Here is a 15,696-nt window from a genome sequence, read left to right on the forward strand (position 1 = left end):
CCCTTGCGTTACTCCGTTCATTGTGTGTATGTTGGTCACGCTCTTCCAGGAGAGCTGCCGTCCTGCAGGTTCTCTCTCCAATCCTAAGCTAGCACACTTGATTCTAATAGTTGATAAGTTGAATGAGGTTAGATACAACCGGTGTTGGATTGAAAACCTACAGGAGGGTAGCTCTCCAGGAACAGGGTCGGGGTTAAAACCTACAGGAGGGTAGCTCTCCGGGAACAGGGTCGGGGTTAAAACCTACAAGAGGGTAGCTCTCCAGGAACAGGGTCGGGGTTAAAACCTACAGGAGGGTAGCTCTCCCGGAACAGGGTCGGGGTTAAAACCTACAGGAGGGTATCCAATGTTGTTATCGTTGTGCTACGAGTTGATCTAGACGCCATTGGCAGCATAGTGGTCACCCAGCACTACCTGAGGGTGAAACTGAATACCCAAGATATTCATTCCTCTTAAAGATTGTTACTCCTTCCCTTGTCTTGTGTGCCACAGGTTAACGCTGGCCCGATGGCGTACGCCAGAGCCTTTCTGGACGACTCCAAAACCAGCAAGTCCCAGTCCAACAATAAGAAAGCAATGGAGCTCAAGGAGATATTCAGGTATGTGTAGACTACCCAACCGACAACGCACTACCGTGCCAAGATATCAGCTACTCCGCAAAGCTCACACTCAAGTTGTGGAGCAAATCATTGAATATGTCATCCACTTAATGGATAACTAGTATTGATATTTGATGAAGTATGACTTGCTGAACACCACCCTCTGTCCCCATGTAACTGTTGGTGTGTGTGTATCTATTTGTCTGTACTGTCTATGCAGGAGGTTTGTGGAAGCCTGCAGCATGGCGCTGGACATCAATGAGCGTCTGATCAAGGAGGACCAGTTTGAGTACCACGAGGGCCTGAAGGGCAACTTCAAAGACATGGTGAAGGAGCTGTCAGACATCATCCATGAACAGGTGACATGGGGGGAGGGGAGGAGCTGTCAGACATCATCCATGAACAGGTGACATGGGGGAGGGGAGGAGCTGTCAGACATCATCCATGAACAGGTGACATGGGGGGAGGGGAGGAGCTGTCAGACATCATCCATGAACAGGTGACATGGGGGGGGGAGGAGCTGTCAGACATCATCCATGAACAGGTGACATGGGGGAGGGGAGGAGCTGTCAGACATCATCCATGAACAGGTGACATGGGGGAGGGGAGGAGCTGTCAGACATCATCCATGAACAGGTGACATGGGGGAGGGGAGGAGCTGTCAGACATCATCCATGAACAGGTGACATGGGGGAGGGGAGGAGCTGTCAGACATCATCCATGAACAGGTGACATGGGGGAGGGGAGGAGCTGTCAGACATCATCCATGAACAGGTGACATGGGGGGGGGGAGGAGCTGTCAGACATCATCCATGAACAGGTGTCGGACATCATCCATGAACAGGTGACATGGGAGGAGAGGAGGATCTGTCGGACATCATCCATGAACAGGTGACATGGGGGAGGGGGAGGAGCTGTCGGACATCATCCATGAACAGGTGACATGGGGGAGGGGGAGGAGCTGTCGGACATCATCCATGAACAGGTGACATGGGGGGGGGAGGAGCTGTCGGACATCATCCATGAACAGGTGACATGGGGGAGGGGAGGAGCTGCCGACATCCATGAACAGGTGACATGGGGAGGGGGAGGAGCTGCCAGACATCCATGAACAGGTGACATGGGGGAGGGGGAGGAGCTGCCAGACATCCATGAACAGGTGACATGGGGGAGGGGAGGAGCTGCCGACATCCATGAACAGGTGACATGGGGGAGGGGGAGGAGCTGCCAGACATCCATGAACAGGTGACATGGGGGAGGGGGAGGAGCTGCCAGACATCCATGAACAGGTGACATGGGGGAGGGGAGGAGCTGCCAGACATTCATGAACAGGTGACATGGGGGAGGGGAGGAGCTGCCGACATCCATGAACAGGTGACATGGGGGAGTGGAGGAGCTGCCAGACATCCATGAACAGGTGACATGGGGGAGGGGGAGGAGCTGCCAGACATTCATGAACAGGTGACATGGGGGAGGGGGAGGAGCTGCCAGACATTCATGAACAGGTGACATGGGGGAGGGGGAGGAGCTGCCGACATCCATGAACAGGTGACATGGGGGGCTCCCCATAATCATAGCCCCTGTCAGCCTTACAAACACATACAGATGCACACAAGATGACAAACAGAAATTCTTTATTTTGGGCTCTGGCTCTCATAATATTCCTGACCACACTCCTAGGCTCTCATCCCTCTCTTTCTCTCAAGAAAACACCAGAAAACCCTTTGTCATTTAGCAGATACTCATATCCAGAGCAATTTACAGGAGAAATTAGGGTTAAGTGCCTTGCTCAAGGGAACATTGACAGTTTTGTAACCTAGACTGCTCAGGGATTGGAACCTGCAACTTGTCGGTTACAGGCCCAACGCTCTTAACCTCTAGACTACCTGCTGCAATAATGGTCCTCTTAGACCAAGGTCATATCTCATGACCTGAATCTATTTTTCTCTCACATCTCTTTCTCCTGACTGTATTTTGGTAGCAAATTAAAAGTGTTTTTGTGTCTTAATGTTTTCTTTACTTTCCTGTCCATAGCACTAACTTGTCCCTTTCTTCTGTCTATGCTGCCCCTTACTGCGCCTTAGATTTAAGAAATTCCAGGTAATGTGAACCCTGTGGAGTTATGTTGCATTTTCATTTCTACTTGGAACATACACTGGTCATCACCTCCTTAACCTCCCTTTATTCAGTCAGTGAGTAAAGCTGTTTGTGGGTCGATATTCACTGGGTGTACAAAACATTAGGAACACCTGCTCTTTCCATGACGTAGACTGACCAGGTGAATCCAGGTGAAAGCTATGATCCCTTATTGATGTCTCTTGTTAAATCCACTTCCATCAGTGTAGATGAAGGAGAGGCGACAGGTTAACAAAGGATTTTAAGCCTTGAGACAATTGAGACATGGATTGTGTATGTGTGTCATTCACAGGGTGAGTGGGCAAGACAAAAGATTTACATGCCTTTGAACTGGGTATGGTAGTAGGTGCCAGGTGCACCGATTTGTGTCAAGAACTGCAATGCTGCTGGGTTTTTGACGCTCAACAGTCTCCTGTGTGTATCAAGAATGGTCCATCACCCAAAGAACATCCAGCCAACTTGACAGAACTGTGGGAAGCATTGAAGTCAACATGTACCAGCATCCCTGTGGAACGCTTTCGATACCATGTTGGGGAAAAGGGGGTGCAACTCAATATTAGGAAAGTGTTCTTAATGTTTTGTACACTCAGTGTATGTGGCAACTGTGTGTCTGTCTGGGTGTGTCCGCATCAAACCTCCAATCACTCCAGGTGGCTTTAGCAAACGCTCAATGTATTTGAACGAAGGTCTGTGTCCCCATGCTGTTCTGGCAAGACACCCTGGGCTCCATTTTGGTGGATTTGTCATTTATTTTCAAAAACTCCATTATATGCGTGTATCCCTGCGACACATGTATTGCTATCACATGACTGGTTGACCAATGATGGTAATGATGTGTGTTGTTGTATCTGACTCTGTCACCCTAGATCTTCCAGGAGGATATGATGCGTTCACTGCTCCAGAACTCCTTACACGTATTCCGTGCCATCAGTGGGACGTCTACAGACCTGGGCTAAAGTGACTGTAACACAGAGTAGAGCTACCCCCCCCCCCCACACACACACACACACCCTCTGCTAGTTGGATCCAAACTGGACTTGTCGACTCCCTCGCTCCACACCACAAACTGGAAACCTGTTTATAATGTACTTTGGGATGAGCACTGGTCAGTATGACTTGGTATATTGGCCTTGCTATTCCCATTTGCCTTCTCAAACTTCCTGAATAGTGTTACAATAACTGAGCTCACCAAGATGTCTGCTACGACGGCCGAGATATTCTGATATCTTGGCCCATCTGTGTGCTAGCAGTATTTGGAGAATGTATTATGTACTACCGATATTACGAAATTGATCAAATGTCAGGTCTTGCTGTTGAGTCATGTAATTAAGTGACATTGCACTTTTTTCTCTTGAACGACCAGATTCTTGAATTACTTGTATTCTTTAATGGCGAGGGGGAGATGTTATTTTGTAATGTTTCATTTGTTTAAATTCTGGACTGTTGCAACTCAAAGCTCTATGCATATTGACTTAATCTCTTCAATCAAAGGCAGTGTTGACCATTCAAATAGAAACGGTTTCTATGGTGTTAACACTTTACCACTGCAGATATTAGCCTACCTACCTTCTAAAGAGATAAGTTATGTACGGTATGTGGATAATCTGGGTGTGTTCAGTAAGGGTGGAACGTTTTGAAACAGGGCGGTACTACTACCTGAATTTGTCCAATACAAAACACAGATTATTGTGTTACGTTGCAAACCATTTTGCTACGGTTGTGCCCTGCTAAACACGACCCAGGTAATGGCTGCCTTTTGTCCATAATCAATGCAAAGCTGTTGTTTGCCTTGCACACTGCATCAAATGGTTGCTTCAGAGAGCAAATGCATTACATTTAAGTGCTGGGAGTCTATTCTGCAATGGTCTAAGGTGGCTTATATTGCTGATGTTTTAGGAACAAACCAAGAGTAACGCATCGGTTGTCTGTATTAGTCTATAAGAAAGATGTACAGTAAGGTTTAATGCAGTATACTCTATGATGTCAAATGGTCAGTCACTCTGTAATAACCCAATGCTCAGACAGTTTCTTAAGATGTTGAACTTTGTGTTGAACTTTATGTTCTGACATGGGGTGTGTTCTTTGACATTAAGTCAACGATGATTGATTAGCCTGGTCCCAGATCTGTTTGTGCTGTCTTGCCAACTCATCGGCTGCGTTTACACAGGCAGTGTAATTCTTATCTGATTGGTCAAAAGACCTATTATTGTGGGACCAGGCTGTTGATTTTGATTGATGTCTCTATCACAGCGGTATTCAAATCTTACCTTACAAGGTCCGGGGTACTACTCGTTTTCTGTTCTACCTGATCATGCATTGCACCCACCTGGTATCCCAGGTCTAAATCAGTCCCTGATTAGAGGGGAACAATGGAAAAAAGAAAGCAGTGGAACTGACTTTGAGGTTCAGATTTGAATTTGAGGGATCTATCAGCTGGCTGGACCTATTGATCTGCTAGTCCTTACATCTCTCCTCAGAAAAGTCTCCTGTCCTATTTCAAGTAATAATACAACTCCAACACATGCTGATTGTACAGTATTTCACAAGTGCTACACTGAAATTAGCAGATAGATGATAATAATATGCAGATGTATATAATGTTTTGCTGTAAGAGAAGAAAGGTGCGTGCGTGCGTGTAGCGACATATTTATATTTGTGCTGTTTCTGGACCAATGTTTGCGTTGGTTTGAGAATAGTCTTATTTCTCTGATTGTGTCTGATTTTGATTTGCCATTGTAATTACACTGTATCTAAGTACAGATGCTTGTTCAACATATCTTTGTTAAGCCATTTTTTCAATTAAAAAAAAGGTTTTGCGAAAAAGTTGGTTGTATTAACTTTATCCATTTAGTTATTAATCACTTTATTATTGTGATGTTCAAGCCTACACAATACTCATAAGCAGGAGGAGGTGTATTATAGCGGATGTTATCCAATGAGGAAAACGAATGACTGACACTGTCAAAATGGTAAGGATATCCTATTCTGTACTGTCGTAGCTTTGAGCTATTGCTCCATACAAACTCCGCCCTATTTGCCAATCCGATGCGCGACAGAAGCCCTCGCTGTCACACGAAATGGAATCATAGACGGTATGAATGTATTGATAACTCGCTCGCGGGTGTAAATCCGGTGTTTGCTTTTGTTTATATTGATCTGGACGTGAGGCACTTCTATTTGTTCGCTCTGTTTGGGAGACAACTGCTCGACAATTATTGTCTTACCTTTGGAATTCCGGGCGATTTTGAGGAGGCGCAGTCCGCCAGAAATTACGCACGGGACAACATGATTTTGAAACATTTGGATTTTCTCTTGGTTCTACGATACTTTATTCATTTGGTCGCACTAGAGGTTGCAGCTGAGAAAGGTACTGCTATTGTATTTACTTTACATTACCTTTAATGGTCGTTTGACACCAGTTGTTTAGTCATTTTCAGTTGACAAGACTTTAGGAAAACTAGGATTTCCTGTCCATTTCCCGAAACCGACGTCGGAATGAGAAATTTAGATAATGAGAAAATAATCTGTTTAAAATACATGTTGGATTCCCTTGTAACTTCTGCCTACATGAAAACGTGTATTCATTTGACATTTATTGACTATGATTATTAGTGATGTAGTCTTGTTGTGTGGCCTTGTTACTTTGCCCCGGTGAGTCATATTGTTGAGAAATTGTAACTAGGGTCTACACCAAACAGAGTGTGGATCAGGCATAGCAAAGATGAGATATATATATTATAGCATATATAGCAGTTGGTCATCACATTGCCATACAGAGTAGTTTACACTGCTCGTCTCTTGTCACCTCTTCAGCTCTCCCTGAGCCGCTCAACCTGTCATTGACGTGGGAGTCTGAATTCCGTATAAAGCTGTCGTGGAACGCACCAACTGATTTAGATGCATCATGCAAGGTGAACTACATGATCACTACAACGATCGGAGAGGTGAGTCGAGTGCACTCAGGCCCATGAAAAGGAAAAATGAAACAAAAGTACATTTGGAATTGATTAATAATACAGTTTTTTTATGCACAGAATGAATTGCAAAACGTAGCCTATTTATGCATATAAAGCGATAAATAAACATAAACTATAATAAAATAATCTGTTACAAAGTGATATTATTCAATAATAATATACATCATATTAAATACCTAACACTAATACTTTGTAGAATGTGAAATGACAGTGATTCCATTTTTTTTTCACAGGAGAAGCCCATATTAATGTCAACTTTCAGCTTGTATAAAGAGTACAATGTCACTACGAATGATGCAGTGAATTACACAGTGAAAACAAACCCCAAACACTGTACAGGCAGAAGCATAAGCAAACCTGTCAGCATCTCTACACCTAAACCCACAGGTAGGTAACGATTACTGTGAGGTGAATCCTAACTTCCAACCCTAACTTCAAATTTTCACTTAGTCTCCCATTGATCTCAATGCATGACTAAGGGTGCGTTGACTCTGGGCGTTTGTCAATTCAGAGCGTTGTCAGATTGTCCCTTTGTCAATTCAGAGCGTTTCGCTCTCGGAGCGTTCAGAGCGCACACTGGACGCTCTGGCGGAGGAGTAGGGTTGATCCAAGTGTTCTGACTAGCTTGCTAGCTACTTCCAGACACAAATGAGAGAACGCCTCACTCCGACCATTTTACTTGCCCTAGAAGATGCGGTTATTCTGTTTTCATGTTATCCAGAGCGTTGGTGACTGTAACTGTGCTACTGGCAACAATTTAATTAGGTTATTTTGCCGACATTTACTGACACCGATCATATCCAACAGGTGTTGTGTGCTCTGTAATACCCAGGCGAGAGTGCTCTGTAATACCCAGGCGAGAGTGCTCTGTAATACCCAGGCGAGAGTGCTCTGTAATACCCAGGCGAGAGTGCTCTGTAATACTCAGGCGAGAGTGCTCTGTAATACCCAGGCGAGAGTGCTCTGTAATACCCAGGCGAGAGTGCTCTGTAATACTCAGGCGAGAGTGCTCTGTAATACCCAGGCGAGAGTGCTCTGTAATACCCAGGCGAGAGTGCTCTGTAATACTCAGGCGAGAGTGCTCTGTAATACCCGGGCGAGAGTGCTCTGTAATTCTCGGGCGAGAGTGCTCTGTAATACCCAGGCGAGAGTGCTCTGTAATACTCAGGCGAGAGTGCTCTGTAATACCCAGGCGAGAGTGCTCTGTAATACCCAGGCGAGAGTGCTCTGTAATACTCAGGCGAGAGTGCTCTGTAATACCCAGGCGAGAGTGCTCTGTAATACCCAGGCGAGAGTGCTCTGTAATACCCGGGCGAGAGTGCTCTGTAATTCTCGGGCGAGAGTGCTCTGTAATACCCGGGCGAGAGTGCTCTGTAATACCCAGGCGAGAGTGCTCTGTAATACCCAGGCGAGAGTGCTCTGTAATACTCAGGCGAGAGTGCTCTGTAATACCCAGGCGAGAGTGCTCTGTAATACTCAGGCGAGAGTGCTCTGTAATACCCAGGCGAGAGTGCTCTGTAATACCCAGGCGAGAGTGCTCTGTAATACCCAGGCGAGAGTGCTCTGTAATACTCAGGCGAGAGTGCTCTGTAATAACCAGGCGAGAGTGCTCTGTAATACCCAGGCGAGAGTGCTCTGTAATACCCAGGCGAGAGTGCTCTGTAATACTCAGGCGAGAGTGCTCTGTAATACCCAGGCGAGAGTGCTCTGTAATACCCAGGCGAGAGTGCTCTGTAATACTCAGGCGAGAGTGCTCTGTAATACCCAGGCGAGAGTGCTCTGTAATACCCAGGCGAGAGTGCTCTGTAATACTCAGGCGAGAGTGCTCTGTAATACTCAGGCGAGAGTGCTCTGTAATACCCAGGCGAGAGTGCTCTGTAATACTCAGGCGAGAGTGCTCTGTAATACCCAGGCGAGAGTGCTCTGTAATACCCAGGCGAGAGTGCTCTGTATAACCCAGGCGAGAGTGCTCTGTAATACTCAGGCGAGAGTGCTCTGTAATACCCAGGCGAGAGTGCTCTGTAATACTCAGGCGAGAGTGCTCTGTAATACTCAGGCGAGAGTGCTCTGAAATCGATGTAGAAAGCCTAGAGTGAATTTACAAACGCACCCTAAAGTGAAAATTTTAACTAAAGTGGAAGTTCAAATTTGCCCCAATATGAATTGGGACAAGTGAACTCCTGAACTTTATCCAATGTGTCTACTGTAATACAAACATTGTGCTGAAATTAATGTAATTTTTCGTGTTTAAAATGCCCTTGTTTTTATTTGTACTTTATATATGCCTATCCAAAGTATTGAACAAAGGCTTTTACGCATACAGCAAATAAAAACAATGACCTTAAAGCTGAACACAATTCCCAGTGAAGTGTTACCATAGAGAATAGAAAAGTTTCTTCATGTTAACATGTTTTATTGCAGATTGGCTTTTATTGTCATGAGTCTTGCCCTGGAGGCAAAACTGAGCAAGGTGGGCCAGCTGAAAACAAAAATGTGCTTTTTGGTCTTAAATTAAGGTTAGGGTTAGGCATTAGGGTTAGCAGTGTGGTTATGGTTAAAATCTCATTTGATGACTTTGTGGCTGTGCCAGCTAGTGACCACTCTGCAGAGCTGCCTCCAGTACAAGCGTCATCTCAATGAATACCAACCTGCTTTTTTATCAGGACAATATTTAGATCTGCATGAGTCTTTGTCAGATACTGTTTTTGTGGTCTAGACACATGGCAATCTCTCTCTCTCTCTCTCTCCCTCTCTCTCTCTCTCTCTCTCTCTCTCTCTCTCTCTCTCTCTCTCTCTCTCTCTCTCTCTCTCTCTCTCTCTCTCTCTCTCTCTCTCTCTCTCTCTCATATAACAGAGTTGGTGAAGAACTTCCAGTGTTCCCTCTACTCCTCTAAGGCCATGAACTGCAGCTGGCTCCCAGCCAATCAGGCCTCAGACCTCCAGCTCTACTATGGGTGAGAACTATTTTAAAATGAATCAGGGCTCTCCCAAAAGAATGGAAGAGAGGCGATATATGGCACCTTGTGTACTGGCTGTGCCACTATGTAAAAAATAAATAATAATAACATATATATTATGTTTTTTACTTGATTTGTTATCATATAAGGCAATTTTTTGCTCTAGATTGCCAGTTACAGCTGTTTAAAAAAATCTGATATTTGTGTCTGTTTAGCTGAGCACTGACAGATTGTCATCCCTCTCATCCCTTATGTTTCAGGTACCTTGGTCCCTCCCACATAGCAGCATGCAGTGAGTACCAGTACAGAGATGGTCAGAGGTCAGGATGTCACCTGAGAGGATCCTTCCTTCAATATGACGTCTACTTCAAGGTCAATGGGACTCTCGATGGCTTATCTGTACAGAATAACTTCCTGGTGCTTCCTAGAAATCATGGTAAGAATAACTCCATAGCACATTTTTTAACAGTTCAAAACAGATGTTTACGATATCCTCATGGTATAATCTGAAAAACATTCAAACAATTTTTTATTTATTTTTTATTATTTTTACCCCTTTTTCTCCCCAATTTCATGGTGTCCAATTGTTGTAGTAGCTACTATCTTGTCTCGCCACAACTCCCGTACGGGCTCGGGAGAGACGAAGGTTGAAAGTCATGCGTCCTCCGATACACAACCCAACCTAGCCGCACTGCTTCTTAACACAGCGCGCATCCAACCCGGAAGCCAGCCGCACCAATGTGTCGGAGGAAACACCATGCACCTGGCAACCTTCGCTAGCGCGCACTGCGCCCGGCCCGCCACAGGAGTCGCTGGTGCGCAATGAGACAAGGACATCCCTACCGACCAAGCCCTCCCTAACCCTGACGACTCTAGGCCAATTGTGCGTCACCCCATGGACCTCCCATGGACCTCCTGGTCGCAGCCGGTTACGACAGAGCCTGGGCGCGAACCCAGAGTCTCTGATGGCACAGCTGGCTCTCTGATGGCATAGTTTGGAAAGTAAATGCCTGTTGCTGTAAAGAGAAGACAATAAAAAGACTCTAATCTGTCTTTTAATGAGCAAAATTCGCAATTTGAGCAAACAGTAAACAAACTTATTGGCACCAGCTGAGAGCATCAGCCATATCCCCATTGAGTGTGCTGTGCACATATTCACCCTTTATCATTGAGTCAGTGCCACCTGAAATTTTATTTTTGGACCATAATTCCCTCCTTCAGGTTAGATGGACTTCATAATGTACACTTTGTGTCTCCCCTGTTCATAGGCCAGATTAGATGGTTGCAGACAAGGTGGTTTTTATTGATCTGTTTGTCAGAGTCAGCAGTAGCCTACACTACCCTGTCATTGTTGTCATATTAAATACATCAAGTACAGTAGAATTGCATTGAACATATCCCGTAGCCTAGGCCTACTCTACACCCTCAGCCATGCACTGAACACTGCAGTCTTTTTTTGTGAACAGTGATTCAATTATATTATTAGCCTAAATTGTGACTATCCAATCAACTAATCACCTTAGGAATAGTAGGCAATCTTGCATAAGTCTGCAAATGCGATGATAAATGCATGGAATGCTTTATTATAAGGGAGAATTTTAATGGTGAAAATGAACTTCTCCAAACTTGAAACACACTCTATGGGAGAGGGGAGAGGGACCGAGAGAGAGAGTGACCTGACTTAACTCAAAGTAAACTGTTTATCGTACAGCATAGCGTGTCTGACTACCAACCCCCACAACTGAATAGATCAGAGCGTACCGCTCAGAGCTCTCCATGCAGAATGGGGCTCATGTTTTTCTCTCTCCCCTACCTCAGTCCCATTATCATTAACTGCAAGAATTTTTATTTGTTGCAAAAAATATATAAATATTGATTTTTTTGTTGTTGCAACAATTCAAATTCTTGCAGTTTCAACCATCTCACCAGCCTATGGGGGTACATTCCAATTGAACAACCAATGACTAATTCCATGATACTACTAAACTCTCAAGTATGCAAATATTGTTGACATTACCAATACTCTCATTTATCTAATGTTATACTATATGTCTAATTCTCTTCAGTCAAGGCCCCGGCCCCTAAGGTGAAGATAACAGAGACAGGAAGGAATCTCATCATGAGCTGGGACCCTCCGGACATAGGCGCTGTCCACTGCTGGAAGTACATCTTGAACTACAGCAAGTGTCAACTGCTCGTGGATGTGTGTATATTTTTATTTACATTTACGTCTCCCCTTATTTATCCAGGTGAAACTAGTTCACAACAAATTCATATTGACATTGACAACCTGGCAAGTGCCTTTTTATGTCCGTTTTTATGCTTCCCAGAAGAGTGATTTCTATTGTTTCATATTTCATTTAAACTAGTTAATTATGGGTTGCGCCGACGTCACTCGGTCGCACCGTTGTTATACACGTTGGTCTCACTGATATAAAATACATTTTGATGATTTATAAACAGATAATGAGGCCTAAGTTTAGATGGCTGCAGACAGAAAATGGGTCAGATGAAGGGTTGGGCGTTCTGCTATTGTCAACATGAGACAGGCCACTTATGTGAATTACACCAATAAAAAAATAGAGCTTTAGTCACTGGACAATGTTTACATTGTTTTTACAGACCTACTGAATGTGTTAGGATGAGTGGGCATTGGACATCTGCTGTTTGTTTGTGTGTCTGTGTGTGTCAGTCAAATAGTACACGCTTAGAAGAAAAAAAACATTCCAAAAGGGTTCTATGGCTGTCCCCATAGGAGAACCCTTTTTGGTTCCATGTAGAACTCCTTTTGGTATCCATGCAGAACCATCTGTGGAAAGGGTTTTACATGGAACCCAAAAGAGTTCTACCTGGTTACCAAAAAGGGTTCTTCAAAGGTCTCTCCTATGGGGACAGCCGAATAACCCTTTTAGGTTATAGATAGCACCTTTTTTTCCTATGAGTGTACCACTACTTGAGTTCCACTCATGGTTCTGTGTATGTTTCTTCCAGAGTAAAGAAATCAAATTGAAACATGTGATGGTTTCATATGACGAGACATGCCAGTACAGAGTCAAGCTTAAAGCAGTCTATACGAAATGGTGTGGAGAGGGAGGCAGCGACTGGAGCGAAGAGGAAATCTATGGTACTTTCTCCTCTTTCTCTACATTCTCTCCCTCTTTCAGAACACACTGATGTACTGTAATTGTGTTACCATTGAAATAGTTGAAACGTTCCCCTTCGAATAAAATAGAAGACAAATAGAATAAAACATATATAATATGCCAGTAGTCTATAGTCTCTATAATAGTATATGTCGCTGTAACAGACTTGTGTATTGAATGTTGGCTAAATGTAACAGACTTGTCAAGATTAGAATTAGACCGGGTCACTGATATTTTTGCTTGTATTCTTTTCAGGTGTGGATGATTGGTCGATGACTGTGTTTGCTGTCGTCATTCCAGCTGTAGTCTTCTTATTCCTCATCCTTTTAATTTGTTGTTTTATGAAGTAAGTAAACATACACTATATCCGTTTGTGTGTGTGTTGGGGTTTAGAATTAATTGAATGTCTTAATAGACAGAAGATATCTAGCAAATGCGTTTTCGCTTAATGAATTGCCAATATTGGTGATCAGCGTTTAAATTTGGGGCTAATTCTTTTGTGGTTCTTTTCCAGGCACAGAGAGAAGGTTTTCCCCACGATTCCACATCCCTCACTGGTTTTCAAGGACATGCTGAACAGCAATAAGGGACTGAAGGTTAGAACAGCAACATCCTCTGGTCTCTTTCACTATTAGTAGTGGTCTCACAGCAAGGTGCTGTTGTTGAACTTCACTTACTGGAAATGTTAACATCAGTGTATGCAGTAGATACTAAACGTCCTCTTACAATACAATACTTACAATACTTACAATACAATCCCACCAGGCACATACTGGTTGAATCAACGTTGTTTCCATGTCATTTCAATGATATTACGTTGAACCAACAAGGAATTCGATTTTGGCACTGGTCATCATCCTTACCCACACCCACACATTCTCAGACACACCCACACCCCACACACACATTCTCAGACACAAACACACCCCACACACACATTCTCAGACCTAAACACACACTAAGCCACTCCAACTTTTTCTCTCTGTATTCCAGAGCTCCATAGGCAATCTCTATGTCCCGGATGAGGAGGAGGTGGAATGTAAGATCAGCCTAGAGAAAGATTATACTCTTCCCATGATGCAACCTGATCACTGAGAGACTACACACTGACCCAGTAGTGATTACTACTGTACAGACAGATACAGCAACAACCTGACCCGGTATGACCTGGGAGCCAAGTGACTTCAGTGTCATTGACCGGCCCTCAAAGTAAGCTATCTTAAGGTGGACCCTAACTGTACTGCTGAAGAGTGTCAGGAGTTGGAGCTCCACAGTCGATGGACGACCTTAACGGGTTGGATACAGACTGAGAGTATGTGGACTATGGACTATGGAGACGCCTTTTCTTTTGTTTGTCCTGGAACTGTCAGGACTTATCAACTCACTGACTCCTGTATTGTTCTGGATTGCGCGCGTGCGTGTGTGTGTGTGTGTGTGTGTGTGCGTGCGTGTGTGTGTGTGTGTGTGTGTGCGTGCGTGTGTAGGCAGATACTAAGAACTGTTCTCATGTACCCTTTGCAACCCAAGGCTTGGGGTCTTAGGTCAAATGTCAGAGGTTATCAGAAAGCCAGTGCAGGAAACGAGGAGGGGCTGGACTCCTAAACCTCACTCCCCGACCAAATAGGACATTGGTGGCAGTGCCTGAAGAGATGCGCAGGCAGCACCACAGTCTTTATCTGACTGATCAACCTGGTTGATCATGTAATTATTTAGGGGACAAAGAGGTACTTGAAGCTGTGAACCTCTGTGAAATGAGTGCACTACCTGTGCCATAAAAGGCCAGACCTCTGGGCAGGGACTTTAGGGCATTGACATACAGGTAGTTGTGTCCCAAATCGCTCCCTATTCACTACATGTATAGTGTGTTAATTTTGTCCAGGGCCCATAGGGCTCTGGTCAAAAGTAGTGCACTATGTAGGGAACAGAGTGCCATTTGAGATGCAGAATGCCTATCAAGGGCTATATGCTGCTAATGTGAGCTAGATTGTTGTGACTCTATTGTTATCAACCTGCATTGCTATGTGTAAATAGGTTGTGCAGGTGTATCTATAGTATGTACAAATGTTGGTGAAATATATATTTAGAGTTTTGTGTGTTAAGGAAATGTTTTGTGCAACACGTATTTTTATTTATTTGTTTTTTAAAATTTCACATGCTGTCTTATGGAACCTTATTCTTCTGCATTAATGACTAATTGATATCACCACACACACTCACTCATTGAGCATCATTCACATCACACCACCATCCATGCAGAGACTCTTCCTTGGTAAGATCGCCAAGTCCTTTTTAACAACCCGGAAGGAGAAACGTACTTTGTAGAGGACCTGCTGAACAGCTTAAACCTGTTATCTGGTCTGTTCCGAACTAGAGATAAGTGTAACATGCTCACAGACGAACCAATGGGCATGTCAAGCAAGGCCTTGTGTACCTGCTAATCTATGCTGAGGATCGATCCAGAGTGTAGGTGTTGAGAGAATAAATCCATCAACAAATAACTGAGTCATGTGAGTGATACCTTTTATTTTCACAGAGGGATTCCTTAAAGACATATAGTCAGTGTGATATCAATCAAATGTAAATGAAGCCCATTGTACATCAGCAGGCGTCAACAAAGTGCTTAAAAAATACACCGTGTAAAACCCCAAAGAGCAAGCAATGCAGAGGCAGAAGCACAGTGGCTGATATGATGGGAGAAAGTTGGAAGAGTGTAGCTGTATTTGGCATTGAATTGAGAAATCCCGAAACTGATGCTGTGATGAAATCCTCCCCCACGCTGAGTGAGTGACGCGTCGATGCTTGTTACTCTCGATTCAATTCATTATATCTTAAGAGAATGTGTACTATGAAAAACAGGTCAACACTAAAGGAAGTCAAATCGGTG

General features: G+C 44.2%; 2 protein-coding genes across 6 annotated transcripts in view; both read left to right on the forward strand.

The window, feature by feature from the left end:
* dock11 (dedicator of cytokinesis 11) overlaps positions 1 to 5,558 on the forward strand; it is a 114,725-nt gene extending 109,167 nt beyond the window's left edge. For 4 of the 5 annotated variants that reach the window (XM_046329564.1, XM_046329565.1, XM_046329566.1 and 1 more), the window contains 3 exons: positions 493 to 599; positions 820 to 958; positions 3,602 to 5,558. In XM_046329564.1, coding sequence (XP_046185520.1) covers positions 493 to 599; positions 820 to 958; positions 3,602 to 3,691 — 336 coding nt within the window. In that variant the 3' untranslated portion in view covers positions 3,692 to 5,558. Of the gene's footprint in view, positions 1 to 492; positions 600 to 819; positions 959 to 2,683; positions 2,700 to 3,601 lie in introns of all 5 variants that reach the window. The other variant, XM_046329569.1, reaches the window with a different exon arrangement.
* Positions 5,559 to 5,766: 208 nt separating this feature from the next.
* On the forward strand, positions 5,767 to 14,980 carry il13ra1 (interleukin 13 receptor, alpha 1). Its single transcript, XM_046329623.1, has 10 exons — positions 5,767 to 6,102; positions 6,549 to 6,679; positions 6,946 to 7,099; positions 9,567 to 9,666; positions 9,930 to 10,105; positions 11,736 to 11,872; positions 12,661 to 12,793; positions 13,068 to 13,158; positions 13,327 to 13,408; positions 13,806 to 14,980. Exons 1-10 carry the CDS (start codon positions 5,781 to 5,783, stop codon positions 13,905 to 13,907), a joined length of 1,428 nt encoding a protein of 475 aa, XP_046185579.1. The 5' UTR covers positions 5,767 to 5,780; the 3' UTR covers positions 13,908 to 14,980.
* The last annotated feature ends 716 nt before the right edge of the window (positions 14,981 to 15,696 follow it).

Source organism: Oncorhynchus gorbuscha, linkage group LG25 (assembly GCF_021184085.1).
Source record: "Oncorhynchus gorbuscha isolate QuinsamMale2020 ecotype Even-year linkage group LG25, OgorEven_v1.0, whole genome shotgun sequence".
NCBI lineage: Eukaryota > Metazoa > Chordata > Actinopteri > Salmoniformes > Salmonidae > Oncorhynchus > Oncorhynchus gorbuscha.